This window comes from Poecilia latipinna, unplaced genomic scaffold (genome assembly GCF_001443285.1).
Source record: "Poecilia latipinna isolate Pla-1442-1.1 unplaced genomic scaffold, P_latipinna-1.0 Scaffold3192, whole genome shotgun sequence".
NCBI lineage: Eukaryota > Metazoa > Chordata > Actinopteri > Cyprinodontiformes > Poeciliidae > Poecilia > Poecilia latipinna.
In genome coordinates this window covers 1-24,288 of record NW_015115808.1, presented here as the reverse complement: position 1 = coordinate 24,288, position 24,288 = coordinate 1, and the positions used below count along the sequence as shown (strand labels likewise).

The 24,288-nt window shown below is 36.9% G+C and overlaps 1 protein-coding gene across 1 annotated transcript; it reads left to right on the top strand.

Annotated features, from left to right (window-relative positions):
- Positions 1-339: 339 nt before the first annotated feature.
- On the top strand, positions 340-23,901 carry LOC106940352 (interphotoreceptor matrix proteoglycan 1-like; the record flags this gene model as incomplete). The annotated part of the gene is made up of 13 exons (XM_015023069.1): positions 340-799; positions 7,061-7,276; positions 8,215-8,381; positions 8,479-8,504; positions 9,073-9,107; positions 9,183-9,229; positions 9,303-9,443; positions 10,070-10,128; positions 11,064-11,260; positions 11,953-12,255; positions 15,389-15,885; positions 16,604-16,693; positions 23,625-23,901. Coding segments are annotated over exons 1-13 (2,122 nt in total), but the record flags the coding sequence as incomplete, so codon positions are not given.
- Between the last annotated feature and the right edge of the window lie 387 nt (positions 23,902-24,288).

Below are 24,288 nucleotides of genomic sequence, written 5' to 3'. Positions count from 1 at the left end.
ATTTTTTTCAATTATGCAATACATTTTTCCCAGGTTATAACTGAAATAACCTGCCAGTGGAACTGGTACATTTTTGTCAATATTAAGGGATTATTGACTTAAACAAGCTTTTGTATTTGCACAAGAAACTTGATATAATTTTTTGTTTTTGCAGGGTAGAAACAAATGATATTTCATAGTATTCCTTTTTTGCCTTACCTGCTCAACTGTACACAAACCATGCAGCATTTTATCGAAATAAACTGAAGAAAACTTTACGGATTTAAAAAACGACTCTGAAGTTGTAATTAAGCTTCTGATTCAGTGTGAAAACACCAAGTTTGTTGAAAAGACAGACGAGGGTCCAGACGGTAACTAACAGGATGAGAGTGAGCGAGCGACCACGTGGCCCAGCAGGGATTACGAGCGGCAACAAGAAGGTAAAGAGATTAGAACGAAAACACAGCCTGCTTTTTTAACCTCTTCACTGTTGGCACCCTGGCAGCACAAAGGAAACCCCAGACCCAAACTTCTCCCCTTCCTCCTCCCTCACTCCCTCAGGCTCCGTCCGTCCATGCAGCCGCACCAGGAGCCGCTCTGGGGAACAAACGCAGGAGCAGAGCAGTCTGCCTGATGGGAAACGCCACCGCCTCCTGATGGACTTGGCATCAAGAGATTCTGGATTTTTCTGTTTGGCACCTTTTCTTCACACATGAGCTCTTTGGAAGTGATAGAGACATAATTCAGCCCATCATGCTTTTAAAGTCAGGAGTATTTCTCACCTTGTGTCTGTTTACTCTTCAGGCTAGTCGAATCAAAGGTGAGTAGAAAGACAGAAACTGTGACACTGCAAAAACACAAAATCTTACCAAGTATTTTTCTCTAGTTTCTACTGAAAATATCTTATTATATTTAAAATAAGACAAAACTAACTTACAAGTAACTTTTCAGCAAAGAGTTACTTGTAAGTTAATAGTTTAAGTCAATAATTTCTTTATTTTCTTGTTCAATTGGCAGATTATTTCAGTTATAACATGGAAAAATGTCTTATTTTCTACTTTTTTTTTTACTTGTTTTGGAAAGGCATTTTTTGCAGTGTTTTTATCATTTTATTTTACTATTAATGCTTTATTTGCTTAACTGAGTCACATTTGACTCTTAATTATCCAGAATTGTCAAATTTAACAAACGTTTTCAACACTGCAAAACACAAAATCTTACTATGTCTTTTTTTTGTTTCTACTGCAAATAAGATAAAACTGACAAGTAACTTTTCTGCTTGTGTTAAGTCAGTAAATCCTTAATATTGATGAGTTTAGTTTTTACTTTATCAAGACATTTTCTCCATGTTCTAAGTTTAAACAGTAAAACTAAATAAATATTAACTGAAAACAAATTTCTATATCTTGCTGAAAAGTTACTTTCAAGTTGCTGCACTTAAACAGTCAAAACTAAAGTATTTGAACAAGAAACTAGACAGAAATAGTTGGTAAGATTTAGAGTTTTTGCAGTGGCGTTGGATACTTTTTGTGCTGCTTTTCGTATGTTGTTGAATGACAGCCCAGCTCAGGCATGTTTGTGTCAATAAAATAGTAAGTAAACATCACAAGTCCAAAATGTCAGCTCCATCTTAGGGAGATATTAGATTTTTGGATGTCAAGCAAATGTCAAACTGCTCGCAATCAGTTTTTAAGGTCATGAACATTTTCTGTCAATCAGCCTGACATATGAGAGTTGTTCACCAGGATGGAGAGTTTTAGCAGAGCAAAATGTTTTCCGTTTGCCTCGCTCGGTGCGATGTGCCCCGGGGTGAGCTCATTATCCGAAAGCAAACAAAAGCCATTTTGTTCTCACTGTTGCAGGACGCTAATCTTTTCTGGCTTGTAATTCTCTAGTGGGGCCTTTTTCAGGCGATGTCCCCTCGCTAACAGTCCCTCCTGCTGCGCCTGCATGTGTGCGACAGCCGCCAGCTTAGGGAGACCAGAGGGAGTCCTGGTGCTTTATAGGGCTAAACAAATGATTTGTTGAAGGGACTCAGCTGACCGACTCTAAGCAGGCGGAAATTGTCTTAAAGGTGACCTTTTATGCTTCCTTGAACAGGTTAGGTTACCTCTACACAAAACATGTTCATTACATTTTTTGCACAAAATCATTCTTGGATAATGAGACTTTAGTTTTCTCAGTTCTGCCTGTTTCAAGCTCCTTTCACAATAGTTTGTTTTAGGGCCTCCTGTCACTTTAAATTCATGTAATTATACAACCATGCATCTTTGAAAAGCAGAAGTAGAGCCTCCTGCACAACCAACAAGAATGCAGCAAGTGGTTTCTGCATAGTAAGTCAACAAATAAACTTTTGTCTTTTCCAGCAGCCATTGTACAGGTCATACACTGTAAAACCAGCTGAACAAATGAGCTGGAGCTCAACTTGGGTTGCTAGGTAACAGGCCTGGGCTTCCCTAGGGTTGCTAGTTGAGGGACAGTGCATGCTGCTTTGACATGTTACAAACCAGATGTTTTTGAAATGACTCATTTTCCACATACCAAAAACCATCATTAACTTATTACCAAAAAATAACTGGGTGATATTTTTTTATTTTAGCACTTGGGCTGTTTTGAGAACAGCAGGAGATACCAAAGGGAAGTAAAAAAGACGTGCAAACTTTGTATAATACATCTGCAGCTGACTTGAAACCAAATCAATAAATATTAGTTTTCTATAACTCTACAGAGTAGACCCCAGCCAATTAAACTATATTAGCTACATAAAATTATATATATTTTTATTTGACCTGAATGTTAAAGTTCTGTCTAGTGTTTGGATTTTATTAGGACACCTCGTTTAAAAAGTTTTCTTTAACAGTAAAGTCAAAGTCAAGGAATCAAAATATTCATTCTTCACCTACAGACATGGAGAAACACAGAGGAAGAATAAAAAAATAAATGTGTAACATAAATAAAATATAGATGTAGAATATAGAAGCAAGGATTTTACAGAATGTAAAACATTAGAATTATGTACAAACTAAAAAAGTCAGAAAAATTGCTAAAAGATAAAGAAAATGATGTTTTAAATCTTTCTTCTGCACTGACAAGTTAAAAGTGAAAGCTGATTCAGGGTTGAGCAATGATGCACACAAAAACAATTTATTTTTATTAGCTTAGAGAATAGGCTGATATGATGAACTCCAGAAATACTCCGCCTGAGCAAAAGTTAATTGAAGAGACAGAGATTGCCTTCAGTCTAAATCTAATTTAATTCGGCTCATTTTATTGGTATCTCCTAAAGCAGTTAAATTCAGTTCATGACGGCTGATATAAAATGTTTTCCATCAGAGGAAGCCGATTCACAGACCTTCAGCAATCCCTCCTTTGGAGCAAGCATGTGGCGACAGTGGATTGCATTGAGCCACTTATCAGCTTTTCATTTGACAGAAAATAAAGGTGCAGTAAAAAATAAATCACAATTCCTGGTGCTGGGGATTCTGAATCAATTCAAAATCAGTTTTAAAATGTCTTTAAATTGTTCATCTTTGTTGGTAAAGTGCGTCTCTCTGCGCCGCCACGCAGCCTCTGTCTGCAGTCTGAATAATTCTTTAATATTTTTCTATTTATGTAAAAACCAGGCAGCTAAGCCAACCTAATACTGATAAAAAGTTACAAATGTTTATGCACAAACCTATTTTTGTTTAAATATAAAATGTATTGAATTGTTTTAAATTCATTGTTCTGTTTGTTTACAGTCTTTTTGTCAATCACAAACTGCAAAAACACAAAATCTTACCAAGGATTTTTGGTGTAGTTTCTAGTGCAAATGTTTCAGTACATTTAAAATAAGACAAAACTAACTTACAAATAACTTTCCGGCAAGATAGTGGAGCTTGTTTGAAGTCAATAACTTAAAATTGCAGAAATGACTGAATCCATTGTCAGATTCTTTTCAAAATAATCTGCTAATGGAACCACAACGTTTTCATCAATATTCAGGAATTATTGACTTAAACGAGCTCCTATATGTTGCTGAAAAGTCAGTTACAGGTTAGTTTTATCTTATTTTAAGTGTAATAAGTTATTTACTGCACTTAAAAGAGAAAAATGTGTTTTTTTGGATAAAATAATAAAGTTGACTTTCTTTTCGTTCCTTTTGAAATCCAGCATCTTAATCTGCCCACAAACTGTGACAGAGCTGTAATTATGTAATTTACACTTATTCCTGTGGTTTGTCTTCAGCCTTCTCTCAGTTTCCTAATCCAGGAGCGATGATAGTTTGTTATTTGGGTGCAGTGACCTCCAGTCTGCGTTTTGGGGCTCATAAATCCTGGCTTATTGTCTTAAGAAGTCCTGGAAGATTTGCCAGCTGGCGTCACAATCAGGCCAAAATTATTCAACAAGGCGGCCGGCCCACACGTTTCGGATCGTCACGCTGGCTTTTGTTACGCTGCAAAATTACTCTGCTGAACAACAGAAGCTCTGGCAGAGCTTCTGAAGGTAAAAAAATAGCTTTTTATTTTTAGGTAATTTAATCTGTAATTCAGGCTGCATTATGTGAAGCATCTCTCTGACAATCAGCTCTCGATTTGAGATGCTGCTTCCATTTTCCACTTCTTTGTCTGCTTCACTCACAAAATCGTACCAAGTATTTTAGTCTAGTTATTAGTGCAAATATCTCCGACTTGAAATAAGGCAAAACTAATTTACAAATAACTTTTCAGAAAGATATCGGAGATAGTTTTAGGTAAATCATTTAATCCTGAGAAGAAGTGCTTGTTCCACTGGGATTATTTCACTTATTAGGAGATTTTTCCCATCAAATAAACATAAATAAACAAAAATTGGTTTATTTTGACTTTTGGGTTGTTTCTGCACCTTTTATTCATGTCTCCGATACTTTCAGTCAGTTGTGTTGATTTCCTTGTTTATTTGAATTACTTTGGTTGTAACATGTATTAGAAAAATGTCAAGCACATTTTAAGGGATGTAAAACAAAAGTCAATTAGCAAAAAAAAAAAGTATTTAAAACACAGAAAGGCACAAAATGTAATTGTCTAAAAATGATGTCGGAGAAAAATAACATTAAAAACATTTTTGTTGCTGTATTTTGTCAAAAATGCCAAAAGAGTCAAGTAGCAGCTGTTCTTTCACTCCAAGACAAAGTGTTACATTTTTCATTTTCATTTTTTTGCACTTTTTCATAGCTTCTTCCAACCACAAACCATCAGCTCCAAACTTTCCATACCTAAAAGTTTTTAAATGACTTTGCACCTGAAACCAAACACACATTTAGTCCAGTAAATGTTTCGCTGCAAACGTTAAAATGCTGTTGAGACACATTCACAAAGGAAGCAGCAGAGAGTAACACTGCTCAGCAAACGCCATAAGTCACTGTTGGATTAACTCCGGAGCAAATTAAATACTCCTTACAGATAGTGAGCCTTGGCTGACCTGGTCACACAAAGGCTAATGTCTTAATACTCACTCCTGTAATTTAAACTTTTAGCTTAAACTTCATTTGGTCCACCGTCGTAGATAAACTTTTATTTCAACTTAAAGGAAAGACGAAGAGACAAAAGCAGCTTTGAGATGTTAAAGTTCCCACAAAGGGTGTCTCTTACTTAAAGCCTGTGTCTGTATTTTTACTGTTTCACGCTTTGAGAAGAAAATGGCGGCTGAATGTTCCCACATGTTGAAAACCCAGTTCTGATGTAGAGACAGATTCACCAACATCCTGTTTGCCATGATGACGTCAGATTTATCTCTGCTCGCATGAGAGAAACAAACCCAGAGCCCACAAACCTTTTCATTTGCCACTTTTGCTGTTTTGTGCGTTTTTGGATATAATTACTTTAAGAAATCAATGCAGGAGGTTTGTGTTTAATTATGGTGCGACTCGGCAACGTGTTACCAAAAGATTTGGGATATTGGGATAAGTCCGTCTGAAAAACAGCCTGGAGCTCCAGAGGAACTCAGTGTTCCAGCATTTTTGCTGTTTTCTGGAAGTTTGTTCCAGATTAGAGGAGCATAGAAGCTGAATGCTGCTTCTCCATGTTTGGTTCTGGTGATGCAGACCAGAACCAGAACCAGAACCAGAACCAGAAGACCTGAGATGTCTGGAATAGTTTAGAATAGTTTTCAGGTCGATTACCTGATGGTCCGGTTTGTTAGTCAAACCTCGCTCACTGCAAAAATCAAAATTCAAACGTACTTTATTTATCCCAAAGGGAAACTAAATGTTGTATCAGTTCAGATTCTTCAAAGAGTCATTGAAGATGGTGATGGCTGCAGGCAGTGGTTGATTTTCAGACCTTTGCTGAGGTAAATGAGATCAGTTTCACATGTAAGTATCGGCCAATCACCGATCTCCCAAAATTAAACAAATCGGGCCGATTTTTTTGGTGGACCTGTAGTCTGACAGGTTGATAAAACAAAAGTACTAGTTCCACTGGCAGATTATTTTGTTACGAGAGCTTTTCATTAATATTAAGGAATTATTGACTTGTATATTAATGAGAAGTTACTTGTAAGTTAGTTTTGTCTTATTTTCAGTGAACAAAGTTATTTGCAACAGAAACTAACCAAAAATACTTGGTAAGATTTTGTGTTTTTGCAGTGAACCAAATAAGACTCAGAGTTGCAAATATCACATAACATTTTGAAACAACTTTTTAGACAACTGTGGAAACATTTTATTTCTCTTTTCAGGATTTAAAGATAATTGGTTTTGTTTTTTTGAAAAGCACTTTGGTTCCAAAGTTTTAAAACAAGTTACTGGTACTTTTTGTGTCATTCTTTGGAAATCCAATGCAAAAAACCTGCATTTGTTATGTGAAAATGCTAATTGTTTAAGGTCCAAAGAGCTCATGAGATAAACCAACAACAATACGAAATCTCCATTCAAGTACATAAAATAGTAGCAGAAATGTTCCCAGAAAGACGTTGCCCAAACTTCACTTTGTGTTTACTTTGTAATTATCCTCAAATAACTGACATAAACATGACAGCCTGTTCAGAATAACCAACGTTTGCTGTAATTATCCCGTGTTTTGTTGAAACATTCCTGCCTCCTCTTTTGTCTCTCCTCCTGCAGAACTGAATGACATAAACCTTTCTGGGCTCAGAGACGTGAAGTACCGGCATTTTCTGGAAGCTTCCCGACCCATCAGGCATGCGACCAACGTCCGATCCGAGCAGGACGGACAGCGGGTGAAGAGGTCCGCCGTCCACACCACAGGCGTCAAAGTGTGTCCCCAGGAGACGATGAAAACCGTCATTGGCAGCCACAGGGCCTACTACAAACTCAGAGGTCAATCCGCTTTGACTGTTAAAATGAATTTTATATAAAATCATGACCCGGCTGCTCAAAAAACTCATTATAAAGCATTTTTATGATGCCACAGTCAACTCAGATGGTTTTCAAAATAAAAATGCTGCTGATAAAATTCAACAGAGTCACTTGAATTATTGACGAAACGCACAAACATCCTCCAACATGCATTGTGGGTGTTTTAGAGGAATTAAACGGGGATGCGACGGTTGCAAATGGCTTGTTATCAAAGTCATCCCAGCAGCTGCTGCAGCGTGTCATTTCAATGTGAGACAGATTAAATTGTTCTATTAGAGGTAATGGCATCGTTTCAAATGGGTTTGTGGCAGAAACATTTCCCTCAGGCGTCGGGTGTTGGACAATGTGGCGCTCATTACAGGCTGAAACATGCGGCTGCTTTACTGGCCCTCTGCTCCAAAGACCTAGAGATTCACTCAAACATCGTCAACAAGCCGTAGATGTACAGTTCACCCTTTGGGAGACGTGAAGAAAAATGATCATAGAATGTATACTAAAAATAAATCAGTTTTCAAATTGTTTTAATAAGCAGAGTTATATAATTTAACCATTTTCAGATTAACTGAATTCTTGCTTTTCGTGAACAGCAGTAATTATTTCTGTCATATTCTGATTTATTCTAGAGAAGTAATTTCAGTAGTTACTCTTTAGTTTCCTGATTGTAAAAACACTAAATCTTGCCAAGTATTTTTGTAAAGTTCTAGTGCAAATGTCTTGGAAAACTTGAGGTAAAACAAAACTGATTTTCTGGTAACTTAGTTTTATTTGAAGTTTGCTAAAATATTCTAACTAGAATCAAAACAACCGGGTTGGACTCTGTTTTGCAGTGAACAGATTGAGCCTCGGTTAGTTGTGCGTTTTGAGGATTTTTTGTTTTACACCAAGGATTTTGCCGTCAGTTTGTCAGGAAGCGATCTGGGAAGCGTTCCGGATCTTCTTGGACCGAGTCCCGGCCCCGGAGGAGTACCGGACCTGGGTGTTCACCTGCCAGCATCAGAACCTGTGCATGGATGACCTGGCCCAGAACTTCAGCAGCTCTCAGGAGCATCTGGACCTGGTGGCCAGAGTGAGCAATGCAGACTCACATTTCATCACAACTTGTTTACCTTTAACAGTAAAATTAAACTTTTATGGATTCCACTTTCTTTTTCTTTTCATTTCAGAGAGTAAAAGAGACTGAAAGTGAAGGGTTGGTGCATCATCCTCTGAATATTATATTAGATATGTAGAATTATGTCAATGTTTTTACCTAAATTTGTCTTATATGTCAAAAGTATCAAGGATCAGTCTTTATCTTTACCACAAATTAAATGAAGTAGCAGGAGATTTTTGTATATTACACATGATTTGGATTTATTGGGAACCAACATAAAGTTAAGTTAAAGAATGTTTTAGAAAAAGCTACATTAATTACATATTAATTGTATTTATTGCACCTCACAGACTTCTGACAGAGCAATCGGGCCACCGTAGATGAAAACATATAATGATAATCTGAATAATATCTTCTTACAATTAACCACCAACTGTCAAGAGCAGCGTAAAAAAACTTAAAATACAACAATATATCTGGAGAAGCAACCTCTTGACTAAAAGAAATAAATTAAAAGAATAAACAAACTTCACATCCAAAACAAAACCCTGTTAAATGTGTAATTTTATTTTCTCTCTGTGCAACACTGTACAAATTGTTACATATTCAGGAAAACACCTAAATAAAAATGTCACAGTAAAAGAGATGTTCTGTTTCCTTGCAGGTTTGTTGCAGCTAAAGAAGAGCCAAGCAGTGAATGTAAGTCCTGCCTTCATTCACTAAACCATATTCTGTAAATCTGTGGAGATTTTCTGTTAACGTCTTTAATTTCAGGCACTTGGACTCCTTCTCCCATTCTGCTTCCAGCAGAAACTGACGAGGTAAATCCACCATCAGAATTCACCGTCAGTTTTCCAGAAATACCTAAACTGTTTGCATCTTTTCGCTCCCCAGGCTAAAGACCTGGTTAAGGAGAACTACGAGGAATACATTGTTGAGTTCAGCATCACCGTGTCTGACCCGACATACAGCGAAATGCTTAGCAACCCCGCAGCGCCGCATTACAACGGCGTCACCAGAGAGCTCAGAGACAAGGTGAGATCAGCCGCCTGCAGCAAATGTCAGCACTCCTCCTCCCAGCTGTTGTCTTCACCTTTATGCAAACGGCGGCAGCCTGCGGTCGCTCCAGCAGCAGCGCCGGCTCTCCCAGGGAGGGTTGAATAACAACGCAGGAGGGAAATGCCAGATTTTATTGTACTCTTAGGAGGAAACCTTTCCCCGATTGATTCAACAGCTTTAATTCAACCTTTAGCATCTAAACTAAGGAGTGCTAACAGATGAGTGACTAAGAGCAGAACAGAAATCAGGATTGTTCACTGCAAAAACAAGATTTTTTGTCTAGTTTTTACAAATGTTTTTAGTACACTTGAATTATGACAAAAATAATGTAAAACTTTTCAGCAAAATAATAATAAATAATTCCTGAATATAGACACAAAAAGTAGAAATAGACACAAATACTCTGTAAACTTTTTGTTTTTGCAGTGTAAATCCTTTAAACATATCTCTCTGCCAAGAAGAAAACATAATAACATAAGATTCATTTTCTTTAAATGAATTGGTAATAAATAAACTTTTTATTTATATTTCCATTCATTCTAATTTGCTTGTAAGATGATTAAAACTGAACATGCAGACAGAACTTTTTCTTTTCTTTGCAGATGGTTCATGTGTTTGAAAAAGTTCCAGGATTCAAAGAAATACGTGTTCTTGGATTTCGGTGAGTTTAATAAATGTCTTGGAAACAAATCAACTAAAATAAAGAAAATGTGTTTATAGTTATTTCTTCTTCTGTTTTGTGGGTCAAACTGTCAACTCAACTGCATTTCCTTTATAAATATGACTTAGTTTGGGGAAATATGCAGGTTTTCCAACAGTTTAGGGTTAAATATGTTGCATAATCTAAATTAATGACCTAATTGATGAATTACTTTGCTTTGATCAAGTTTATTGAATTTTAGGGTTTCCCCATCTGAATTTCCTGATACCAGTTTGAATTATACAAAAATGGGCATTTGACAAAGAGCTAAACAGTCAGAAATTAACAGCAATAATTTGGGTTATTAAGCAATTTAAATATTTAGTTTAAACTAAATATGCTTTGTAAACTAAATAAGTAATATTTATTTGGAACCAAATATTTAGCTTGATAAAACATTTTTCAACTGTTTTATTTATAAACTCATGAATAACCTGGTAAAATATTAATAAAATTGAAACCTATTTATTTTTCTCATGGAAGGCTAAAAATAACCCAAATGATTGTTTTTTATTTTTGACTGTAACTTTAAGTCCCTATTTGAAACTTAAAACATTTTGAAGTCGATAAATAACATGTTATATGGTGTTCATTAGTACTGGTATTATATCTTTATAAGCAGCGGAAAACATTTTGTTTATAAAGATATTTTCATGCAACAACAGAGGATTCAATGCTAGGCTAACGCTAGCATGTTTGCTCTTTGTCTAACTTATGATTGATTACTGGTCCAACAAAATGATGCTGAGCGCTTGTTAAACAATATTAGATGAAATTGACCAAATAATAGCAGCACAATGCGAACATCAACAGAGATTTAAAAATGTTGGCCTGATTTTTGCAGAACATTCAGGCTGTTCTGAGTCTTCCTACCGGATTTTATTTGTGTTGATCAGCTCAGAGGATCTCTCTGTGCGCTACGCTGTTGTCTTTAACGGAGAAACGGAGCTGAACGGTGACAGTCTGGAGATGGAAGAAGGAAAAGAGACAAACGAAGACGCGAAGGCCCCGAAACTGAAGCGCATCATCGTTACGGCCTTGAAGCAGGAGCCGACGCTGCTGCTGGACATACAGACGCTCAGCTTCCAGGCTGGTAATCATTTTTAGTCTGATGGTTATTATGGGATGAGTTTGTAAAGATACACAGCAGAACATTAAGAGAAATAGTTTTGGTTTATTTAGTCTGTCGGAGAGAAAAACATGTTTCAAAGTCATACTTTCACCATGTTATTCATACAGATGTCAGATTTTCAAACTAAACATTTATTTCACAAACTAAATATTTAGTTCAAATTAAATGTATGAGTAAGTTCAATATTTAGCTTTCAAAGTAAATATTTGGTGTACAAACTAAATTTTGTTTTTGCTAACTAAAAATGTTGCTTATTAAAAGATCGTTGGCATAATATGCTTCAACATCATATTTTGTTGGAAAATGTCATTTAGCTCCAAATTCAATATTTATCTTGCTAAATAAATAATTTTCAAAACATTTTATTTCACAACTAAATATTTTTCCAAGCCTCACATTTAATTTTCAAACTAAATAGATTATATGGGAATTGGCTTGCTGATAAGCGGAAGTGGAATATCAAAATAAAAGCTCCGTTTTCAGGGCCTTTATATAAAATCTGCTGTTATTAGAACTGAATCACTTCAGTTTAATGTTTAACTTAGAAATGAAATTAATTTAATTAACATTTTTTCCTCTAAATAAACGTAAACATTGCTTTTGTTTTGTCTTACCATGAATTGTGGCTTCTACCTGTTGTTGTTATTTTGCAGTGACCATGGTTTATCCGGTTGTGGACTCCACGTCCACACAGGAACCAGAAGATGCCAGCCCACCCACCCAAACTTTATTCCCCACTGTGGGAGTTTTGGAAAACAAGCTGAGGGATTCAGCTACTGTCAGACCAAAAACAAACACCTTTGTGCCTTTTATCCCCACCATCCTCCCAAAGACCAGCTCTAGCTTTACTGGTGGGACTCCTTCAATGGCAGCTGCAGAAGAAAAACCCACAGAGGAGGAAGAGGAGGGAATGGGGGAAGAGGAGACTCCACTGGGTGATGGAGGTGAAGATGGAGGTGAGTGAGACTCCGAGGCTCTGAGGTGACAGACGATGACCCTTCTTCCGGTGAATCCAGCTTATAAAGCAGAATGTCAAGGAGAGCCAAGTTTAAAAATTTAAAGCTTTATTGATTAACCACACACTAAACTGTGGTGTAGACTCCATTTAAAGCTATTGATAGGTAATTAGAAGAGCTCTGGAAATGAAAACCGCACTCAGCCGTCGTTGTGTTGGCTCCGTGTTTCGAGCTGTTGGCTGCGGATCTGCAGAGTTAAATAAAAACATCGAAACATAAAGGAGTAAAACGGAAACCAGCTGCAGAAAAGCAGCAACGTTTCTGCAAGTTCCACCTGGTTAAATTAATCGTGTTTGTAAAATCATTAGTATTTAAACCTCAGACTTATAAGAACTCATTAAATTATCTTAGAATAGGCTATTATCTTAGGCTAAACATTTCTTTCTCTTGGTGCATTTTAGTTGGTGCCCATTTGCTTTTGGACTGTAAAGGTGAAATTTTAACATGTTTCATATTCAGCAAATTGTTACATGAAACAGGTTTAAGCAAAGTTAATTCGCACCAGCCCTGTTTAGTCCATTTTAATCAAACTCCAGTTTGTTTGTCTAGAAGTCTGGTTTGTTTGGTTTGGTGTGAACGCAAAATCAAACTCCAGAAAAAGTGAATCCGGTCCATTTAATGCCTTCGTCTTGGTTCGATTGAAGTGAACTCTGGTTCGGTTTGAATGTATATGTGAACTGGGGATCGCTACAAAAGCAGGAAGTGGGCTACAGCGCAGTGCATTGTGGGTAAATACAATAAAATAAAAAAAACGTGCTAATGATGAGAAATGACTCGTGGACAAAAGAGAAATCCTACAACTGCTAAAATCTTAACGCTACTCTATTTTTGTTTACATTTTTGTGAAGAAAGAAGTTGCGATCAGTGTTTTCTTTAGAGGTTTTCATGTTGTTTTTTTCATTGGTTATTGATGCAGCGCCCCCACAGGCGAGGAGGGGAAGATATTTTTAAAGGATTTGGCTGGTTTGGCTCAGTCTGGGAGAAAAAGAACCACAGCGTCTGAAAATATAACAAATGCTGCAATTTTGGTCCCAGATCTAACTGTACTGGACTATCAGCTGTGAAAATACCCAAAAATGTAAATAAATATAAAAGCTCCTGAAGGAAAAGGGGCTAGATAAAACAAACAACAATAAGACAGATTTATGGGCACATTTCTTTCACAGGCTGTTTGGTGCCTCCCACTGTGAGCCTCACAGTTTCCACGGCATAAAAACACTCTAATCCTTCAGGCAGGATGCAGCAACACAGCAAATGATTGCTCACATTACACAGATCATGAAAAATAAATAGGACACAAATTATGTGAAATTTAAGACCAGTGATGGATAAAATGAACACTTTAAAAACCGTCAGATAAATATTCTATGACTTTTAAAAAGATGCTGCTGAATCTCTAAATGATGAAAACAAAGACAACAGATGAAGAAAGGAACACTTTTTATAATAACTTTATTATTTTTAGTATTTCAGCTGTACCTAAATGACTTTAGTTTTTTACAGGGAGCACTTTTAAAGTCTGTATTTTCTATTTTATGGTCTCATATCTTCCTCCTGAACATCCGACGGAAATCAAGTCAGATGTTTCTGTCACAGTTTCTGGGAAGGACAGAAACTTAAGAGTTTGTAAAAAGTAACCTTATAAAGTTACAGCATCTAAATGCAACCTTGACTGACCCAGGAAATAGAAATGACAGCATGATTAGACTTGGTGTTGTCACTTTACCCTTGGAAAGGCTCCAGCAGCAGGGGGCCGGCCGGCCCCTGGTCCAGTCATCACCGAGTCACGCTGCGCTGCACAGGCGCATTTCATCAAGTCTCAGCAACATTTCCCACCTTGACGGCTGAGACCCAAACTTTAGAGAAATGGTGCATCTTCAGATGTCATATTTAATAAAAATGGTTAATCTATAAAACTTTAATATTCCACAGTTCAGTGTTTATATAATAAAGTCTGCACCAAGTGTTTGGATTGAGATTAAAAAGAATAGTTTGTCATGTTTGATAAATGAGCTGCCAGAGTTGTGAAATTTAATGTTTAGGAATAATTTATATTAAAATAGGGATAAATCATACAGTTAGGACACTTATTTTAAATAAATAAAAGCACGGAAGCAGCTACAGCTCTAGTCAGAAATTAACACTCAGGAACGTTTAGAAACACAGTAACAAAAACTGATTAACCTTTAAAACTGTTATAAATGCAAAAACAAACAAACTGCCTTTAGTTTCCTGAATGTTTTCTTCATAATGTAAAGCCAAAAATCTAAGAACTTACACAAACAGTTTCAGAAGTTAAACTGGAACATGAGTTTAATCCTCTGCCTGAGAAATGTTTGAAAAACGTCTCACTTCCTAAATCCCAGAACCAGTGGTGGGCTCACGTCTGCTAGCATGTTCTCTGCCTGCGGTGCGGCACGGCTAATGATGTTCACTGTGTCCAGAAGGCAGCAGTTTAAAATCTACTGTCCTGTGTGCTTTCTGAGCTGAGTCAGAAACAAAGTTAGCAAAACACAACAGTTATAAAACTGAAACTACAAGTAAAACAACAACTTCTTGTTGCACAAACTGTACATGTAGGTGCGTAATCACAAATTGATATGTTGACTGGCCAACTCAACGTTTACACTCACATGAAAATGGCTGCAAACAGATGCACAATTATACAACCATACATCTTTGAAAAGCAAAAGTGGAGCCTCCTGCACAACCAACAAAAATGCAGCAAGTGGTTTCTGGATGGTAAGTCAACAACAAAACACTTGTCTTTCCAGCAGCCATTGTACAGCACATACAATGGTAAAACCAGCTGACCAAATGACCTGGAGTTATGCTTGGGTTGCTAGGTAACGGGCTGGGCTTAGTTGGGGTTGCTAGGTAACGGTGCAGTGCCATTCGAATGTGGCTCAACACCAAAACATCTTATTGCCAAAAACATCTTGGTGGTTTTTGTAAAGCCCTTGTGACGGTTTCAGTAGAAACACAAATGGAAGTACAAAAATGTAACTTTAATGTGTTTTTGGATATAGAAATGTTAATGCCACCCCTCTGCTGTTTTGTTTCTTTTCACCAGATCAGGAGCTGGTGGGAAGTTCAAGCTCCAGGCCTAAAGGAGATCAAACTGCTGAGGTGAACCTGGATCCACCCACAGCTTCCGCTGACCCGGTTTCCACCGGATCATCTGGTGAGGACGCCGTCCAGGGCAGCGAACCTGGAGCAGACGTGGAGCCTTTACCGTCCCCTGAGGACGGAGGAGAAGGTCGATCGGATCTGACCGCGGTCACCCAAACCGCTCCTGGAGATTATTCACACACCGCAGACGGAGTGACAGAGCAACAGGAAGAGGAGAGCGGGAGCGGCTTTGCGTCAGAATCTGATGAAGGTCCGTACGGATCAACAGCCGCGCCGGCGATGAGACAGGCCAGCACACCTATGATGACAGCTGTGGAGCAGAGCAAAGAGTTGGTGGTTTTCTTTAGCTTGAGGGTCACTAACATGATGTTTACTGACGACCTGTTCAACAAGAGCTCCCCAGAGTATAAGTCACTGGAGAATACCTTCCTGGAACTGGTAGGTACTCAAGCCTTTGTGATGGATATAATGCTCCTGCATGCTTCACTGTCCTACTTTATATTATGAAACCAGGCAAAATGTAATAAATACGACTGACTAAATATGGCCGTGCTAAGAAAATCATGAAAAATGATCAGAATTAAGTACATATATCACCAGAATAAAGTCATAATATGACATTATTCTGGTGTTATTATCATCACAAATAACAATAATGGTAATATTATTAATGTGTTTTGAAATATTGTTACTTTTTATTGTATTGTGACTTTATTCTCATTGTTTTGACTTTAAAATGACAATCATATTTTGACAAATGACTTCATTCTCACATTAATATGACTTTATTCTAATAATTACGACTCTATTCTTGTATTATTTCAACTTTATTCTTATAATTAAATTTTTTTCATTGTTTTTCTTACTATGGCCCTAACACTCCATCTTAGCTAAAAATGTTGCAGTTGTTGCACCACTTCTTAACATTTTTATGGAGGAAAAACAGGAACAGACGAGATGCTCTGTGTGCTGTGCAGTAAGCCTTATCCTCACAGCATGAACATGGAAAAGCGAATACATTGTTGCTGTTTGTTTTTGTTTGGTAAAAGACGTCTTCAAACCGAAAACCTGCAGTATGTTAACACGTTTGTTCCAGAGGAGCCGCCGTGTTGACGGTGTGGAAACACTTGTGGTGAAATTGTTCTGTTTCACTTAGACTCAGCACTTTGGGTCCAGAAACCAGCCAAACCCTGGAGCTTCCATTAAATCTGGGCTGGGGAGACAGACAACGTTAGCCTCCATACCGGTATCTTTTTATCTGTTTCCATGTTGGAGCTCCTCCTCCTCAGTTTGTTCACTAACAGCGTCCAAATGCAGTACGTAAAACCAGAAGCACCTGATCTTCCTAACATTTCACATTTCCATACTGTAAAACATTATTCTTTTCTGTACTTCTCATCTTTATGCTTTTTGCCTTAATCTTTTGAGTCACACTGCAGTTCAACTTTTTTTAAAATCTGTCCTGAAAATATTTCACTAACATTCAGTTTGTGCTGCTGACTTGCTTGTCTGTATTCATGTTTCTTTGTGTTTTTAAAATAGCACACGTTCTTGTAAAATCTGTTTGCATTTTTCTTTGTGTGTGATTTTTTTGAAATGATGTAAGTCGTAAGTGGATATGAGAGGAAATTCACAGGCTGCAAAGCCAAACAGGATAAATCCAGTCTGCAGGACTTTTACATAACTAAAAGTCTGAAACTCAAAACGTTGCTCAACTGTGAACAGAGATTTCTTTTACTTTTTTTAACTGTGCGCTCTTTGGTTTGTGGCAGCTTTGTAAGATATTTTTATTTTCTGAGTTTCTAAGCAGTGTTTCAATTGGTAATTTTAAAGTTATTATGTAGCACACATTGTTAGGAGGGAAAATGAGGACAAAATGGTTTAGCCTTAGAAAGGCTTTGCCTGGTCCCAAACATGCTCTGAGTATTTATGTAAATACTCTGAAAGTAAGACAGATCTGATGAAAGGTCAGCACCAGAAGATTTAACTTAAAAGGAAAAGCTTTTAGGAAACGGGTTTCTGCTTTGTGGCTCAGCCACTGAAAGCTTAACGTGTGCAATGTTAGTCCAGAGTGTTGACGTCTAAACAAACGGGTCGAATATTTGATTTGATCCTTTCTCTCATCTTCACTGTGTGTGTGCAGTACAGAAAACAGGTGAGAACATATTAACTGGTCAATACAAAACACAACTTTAACAAGCTTTAAATTCTAACAAAACGCCCGAATCGTATCAGTTTCGCTCGTCAGATGTGGCAAGAAAATTAAGAAATGAAAAATTTCTTTATTTCTTAAAGGAAAAGTTTGTTTTTCACACAAATCACCAGTGAGATTAAAAGTGGTTGTAGCCGTGATTCTGTGCAACCTGCATTTTTCAGTAGCATCTCATAAAACAGATTTTAGAGGCCACTTTACTGAAACTTTTACAACCTTACTTTCCAAAACTTTCCAGGACTTTTTCACCAAAACTTGCTGGCTATTTTTCGATAACTTCTCTCCGTCTTTCAGAGGGTATAAAACTTCCCTGGATTTTTTTTTTACATTTTCCCAGAATATACTGGAAATTTCTTTGGAAACCTACTGGTACTTTTTAAAACACATTTTACAAAATTCTATTCTGCTGGGCGTTTTCTCAAAACTTCCTGGTTATTTTCCTGCACTTGGTGGATATCATAACGGTTTTTTAAAATCAAAATAATATTTTTCAGGACATTAACAGTTATTTTCTCAAAACTTACTTGTTACTTTCCTGAACTTTCCGTGAACTTACTGCTTGCTTGCATTGAACTTCCTTGTAACTTTTTTCTGGGAGTTATGCCGTACCTTTACAGAAATCTCACAGACCTGACTGCGCATTTTTTCCAAAATTTTACAGCATATATTCATGGATTTTTCATAGAACTCACTGATTACTTTCCTAAAACTTAACCAGTACTTTTTAAAACTTCATAGTTACTTTACGCAATACTACTGACATTTCCTGACTACGTTCTAGTATGGAACTTACTGGTTACTTTCTGGAACTTTCCTTGAATTTATTATATCTTTATTGACAACATGATGATTTTCTGCCTTTAACTTGCTGGATAAATTCATTGATATCTGAAACATAAACTGTGTTTTCCTTGAATTTATTGGGCACGTTTACATTTTACTGGTTACTTTCCTGGATCTTTGATTAAACTTATTTTATACAATCCAGGACGTTCTGGGTTTTCCTTTGATATACCCAATGAGCGCTTTCCACTCTGTGCTGCAGAAGCGATTTTATAGCATTGCAAAAAAAGTAAAATAATCCTTTAAGTCTCAATATTACAGACAAAACTATTGAGTTTTTATTTTCTTATTAGCTATTTTGCTACTTCAGCTTTTATGTATCATAATGTGGTGCTAGGAAACATATAAAGCATTAAAAGTTTATGCTGAATGTTGCTTCTTAGTCGTAGCATCTGTTAAATGACTAAATGCAATTTAAACATTGTCTCTATTCAGTTGTGGAGTTTATTTTACTACTTATACAGACAAAAATGCAGCATGGCTTCACATTTCGGATGTTACATTATTTGCATGTCTGATGCTGTAAATATAAACCACATGAATCAGTTTGGCTTAGAATAGTAAGTTAAAAAGCTTTGTGAGCACTTTTGGGATGTTTTGCTGATTTATGCTTTTGTTTTGCTAAAGCAGAGTTAGTTTATGCATGGAGGTCAGGAGACCTTTTCCTGTTTTAGTCTTCGGTTTGTGACGTGGAGTAAGCAGCTTAGAGGAGTTCTCGTCAACTCCTGCATCACACACTCTGTGCTAATGCTGGTTTCAATCTCCTTAGTGTGTTTATGTTGACATCTGGATGCAACGTCACCGAAAGTACCACAGGAAACGGAATAAAAACAATCAAGTCACTTTTAGTTTTTAACATCAGTTATTTATTTATTTTTTTTATTAAACTGTATTTAAAAATCTGCATTAGGGTTTGGTATGTTGGCATACATGCATGTTTAAAATGAGCAGATGCATTGAAACAAAGGATAAATGGTGGACTGTCACCAATGTGTTGAGCTGGATTTGAGGGTAACTTGTCTTGTCTGCAGAGAAACTATTGAAAGGAAAGCAGAAAGTAATGTATAACTGATAAAAGCAACACTCCATCTCCAATTTTTAGTGGTTGCTCAAACCTTGGATTTTGCTTGTTAACTAATTTGTTGAGCTTCCTGGCAAAACTAGATTTCAGATGTTTGATCCGGTAAGTATTTGCCGCTCTGAGAGTTACCAATATATTCTGCGTTTCCATTGCAAATGTGTACAAAACTTTGTTGATATTCTGCTAATAATTTTTCAATTGCTGTTTCTCCATTAAGTAAGACACACAGTTAAAATCTCATTTGAGTAAGTTAACATGATACGTTGTTAAAAACATGCGGCCTCTTCATCCTCCTTCCACTTCCTGTTGTCTTCTTTGTGGTTTCCACCAGTAGTAACATCTGGTTGTTGATCACATGACTTATGTGATGCAAAAGTGTTTCAGTCGCAGTTTTGCAAATCAAAGTAATTTCAATACAGCAGAAAAAACACCTCATCATCATGCAAAAACTTTTTCCATTAATTGAATTTATTTTGTGATTCCAATTTGTTTAAGGTCAATGGAAACGCAGCTATGTTCTCCTTTAAATGGGCGACTTCTCATTTCTCTTAAACGATCCAACCTGATTTCATCAGAAATCATAACGAACTGCTGAGTATCATGTTAATGAGCCCATTTAAACAGACTGAATGCTCATATGTGTGTACATGTATGTTTTATCGGCCCATTGTAGCTCGGATTACTCCTGTACCTACTGGTTTGTGAAGCAACCAAAAGAAATTGGACATGGAGTTCAGAAAGTGTTTTTTTCTTCACACTGAATGAAAATAAACATACTAAGCTGGTTAGTAATCATTGTGACTCTTCAGTGACATCGGCACCAGGCCTGTTGGTTTTAACAGAACCAGTAGATACATGCGTAACTTTTTATGAACCATCAAGTCATGGATGTAGAAGTTCTGTGGTTTGCAGTAGAGAGATCCTTTAAAATGATTGTGTTTGTAAACTGTTTGCAAGTGGTTCCCTGCTGGTTGCAGCTGCAGCTGTCAGAGCCGTGGGTCTGTGTGAAGTTGGCAGGTGATTGGTGCTCACCTGTCCTGAGCAGAGCTCCTTAAGGCTTCTTATCACTCCTCCGCCGCTCAGGCCTGCTAAAGCAGCGTAATCTCTTCCCCTCACGCTGCAGCAGTTTCATCTGAGCTGAACTTGGAAGCCATTCAGATCAATGACCCTGATGGAGCGCCGTTTCTTTAGCTGTCTGATTTCCTGCATCAGTTCCTCCACAGTTTGGCTTTCCACACTGTAAAAACACAAAATCTTACCAACTATTACTCTTGAAATGAGATAAAAATAACTTGCAAGTGACTTTTTAGCAAGATATGAGAGGTGGCTTTAAGTTAATAAGCCCTTAATATTGTTATTTCACTTCTAACGTCATTTTTTTTCGTGCTATAGGTGAAATAATCCACCAGTGGAACTAGAAGTTTTTCATCAATATTAAGGAATTAAATAATTAGAACAAGCTCTTGTATCTTACTGAAAAGTTACTTGTAAGGGTCAAAACATTTTTGTCAAGGCTAAAAAAAATTGAGTGCTAAAAAAATAGTTTATCTATTAAAAATAAACTAAGCATGCAATGCTTTAATTAAACAAAGTATTAGATTTGTTCCTGGAAAAGGACACATTAATTATTCTAGATCCAAAACTTTAAAAGGTTCTACAGATTTGCATTATTAAAAAAACACAATTTAGTCATTTCTGATCAATAATATCCGGATTTGAGTCAATTTTTCTTGTAAAATGTTTGCTGTATTTAGCCAAGTTTATTAAATGAATTAAAAACAGATATGAGTGCAGCAAGTGAAACTGGTCCTGGCAACAGAATGGAAAAAACATGGTTATTTAAAGACAAACACTTTGAGTTGTAGCCAGTATTCTTTCATTGTTGGAAGGTTTTACTTTGAGATCATTTTGAACGCCTGAGCCTCGGGTCAAATTTATATCTTGAAATGAAGTTTGGGGCCACACACAGTCAGTCCAGGGGCTGCCAGTGGCCCCCGAGCCACACTTTGGACACCCCTGATCTGAACTGACAGTCTGAATAAGAAGAGCTTTAATCAGAGGAGAAGCCAAGAGGCGACTCTGGAGGAGCTGCAGGGAACCAAAGCTCAGCTGGTTAGCTAACTAGCTATCAGATGAAACCCCAATCGGTCCATCTAAACTTTGGGGTCCAACATTTCCCTGTTTTTTCTTTGAAAAACATTGAAAACCGTCTTTCACCTCCTTCCGGTCCAGGAAAACTAAACCCTGAAGTCTGAAGGGAGATGAACAGTTTTGTAAGTCACTGTATGTCCAAGTTATAGTCAAATATATTTAAATTTAAAGTTTAAGTTAAATTGGAGTCAAAAGTAATTTTACTGCTTTGGGTGTTTGAAGTAGCAACTTTAAATTATTCCATTAGAATTTGATACATTTATAATGTAATTTAGTCTCTGCGTCAAGTTAATCCAGTTAGATTTAGATAGCGATGCTGCTGTGCAGAGCCTGACTATTTTATTTGTCTTGGGTCCCTTATCTTATTCACATGAACGACTACGAGGCATGCACACGAAATATTTAGGTTGCAAGAAAGAGATAAATGACTAAATTAGATGAAGCAGACTGTGTCTCATTGCTTGGCTACAGAAGGAAAACTATTTTCCAACACAAACATCTCTACAGTTATGCAGAACTTTTGTCCAAGTGTTCTGCAGACAAAAATAGTCACAATAACACAAAAAATCACAAATAAAGGAGAAGCATGAACAGTTGAGTCAAATGGGGAAAATCTGATCTTTAATAAAAAGATCTGTATGCCTCTGTACAATAAAATATAATTAAAATCACGTGTATAAGTTTGTTCACGCATTAAGCCGTTAAAAACACGCGGCGTCATCATCCTCATACTAGTTCCTGTCGTCTTCTTCTTCGTTGGTTTCGTCTGGTTGTTGATCATGTGACTCGCGTGATGCGAAAAAGTTTTTCCATTGCAGTTTTGTGAAATAAACCCGTTTTGATACGGCCAAACAACAACAACCTCATTGCCAAAACTCTTTACTGACAAACAAGAGTTTTTCAAAATTGGCGCGTTTCCATAAAGCAAATTTATTATTGAAATGTCAAATTTTGCAATTACACAATCAATGTAGACGCAGTTACAGTGATGAATTAGTTCCTTTCTGATTTAGGTAATTATTGATGCATAATGTATCAATTAAGATTACCTGGGTACTGAGGAATACCTTACTCATATATTAGAGCGTCATCAGCTGATCCTGAATTTATCCAAATCGCTGAGTCATGGCTGATTTCCACAAACCATCATTTTAGAAAGCATTCACACCCCTCTCTCCATAAATGACCATTTTACTTCCTCAGCAGAAGCATTCTGGTTCATAATAAAGATTAATTCTTAAAACCTATTTTGTTCAATCTTACTTTAACTGTTTGCCTTCGTCTTACTGGAAATATTGACCACTGATAATATCATTCATCTTTTCTTTCTGTTAGTTGCTTTAAACCTACAGTTAACTGAGTGACTCTGCTCCTGCAAACCTCTTAGTATAAATGTAGGACAGTCTTATTGTGGATTAGTTTTCTGTTTACTTGCAATACACATTCTTTTTATTAAACTATTTTATCCTTTCACCGTTTTTATAATTTGAAGGATTAGCATTTTCGCGGCACCGGTGCTTAGAAACCAAAACTCCAATTTTGTTCTGCATCTAATTGTAGAATCAGTGACAGAAACTCATCCTTTCATGCTCACATCAAAATTTAATTACAAACTATTCATAGAATTCACTCTTATATGTGACCTGAATAATAAAACTTGAGCGCTGTCACTAAAGGAGAATAAAATCAGAGGATAATTAAGTTTTTTTAGTCGACTCTAACAAATTTAGCTTTGTTTATTAATTTAAATTTTCATAGACAAAGTAAAACTTATTTTTTTAACAGCTAAAATCTGTTTCCTGCAGCAAATTGATTTTTGCAGCACTAATCCTATAATTAACATCTGAGAAGCAGCAGCTGATGAATCTGTCCCCCTCTGTCTTTGCACAGCTTCTGCCATATTTACAGTCCAATCTGACTGGATTTAAGCAGCTGGAGATTCTCAACTTCAGGAACGGCAGTGTTGTGGTGAACAGCAGGATGAAACTGGACAAGCCGGTGCCGAACAACGTCACAGAAGCCGTGCGCTGTGTGCTGGAGGACTTGTGCAGCGCCGCGTCTAATCGGCTTGACATCGAGATTGACAGTCGCTCTTTGGAGGTTGAACCAGGTGAGAAGTTCTTGCTGAAGTCTTGGCTTGAATTCTGTTACTTTTTCACTTGTTTTGGTGCTTCAGAAAGGATATCCGCATTTAGTTTTCAATTTTCAGGGTGAAATTAGCAACACAGGAAGCTTTAAGTTTCTGTCTGCCATAAACTGTCAATCACACAAACCCGGCTCCGTAGTTTGTTGCTTTCATCATAGTGATGCACAAACAGATTATTTAACTTATAATAAGACATTTTTCCACATTATAAGAGAGATAATCTGAATAGTTGACTGAAAACAAGATTCTATATCTGGCTAAAATGTTACTTGTGTCCAGAAATGTTTGGTAAAATTTAGTGTTTTTGCAGTGTTGGAAAAGGTTTATGTTGATCTGGACTTTTCAGGGTCAAAGTACGGAAGCGCATTGCTATCATGCAGGAAAAAAAAAAATTCGATCGCTATCTCG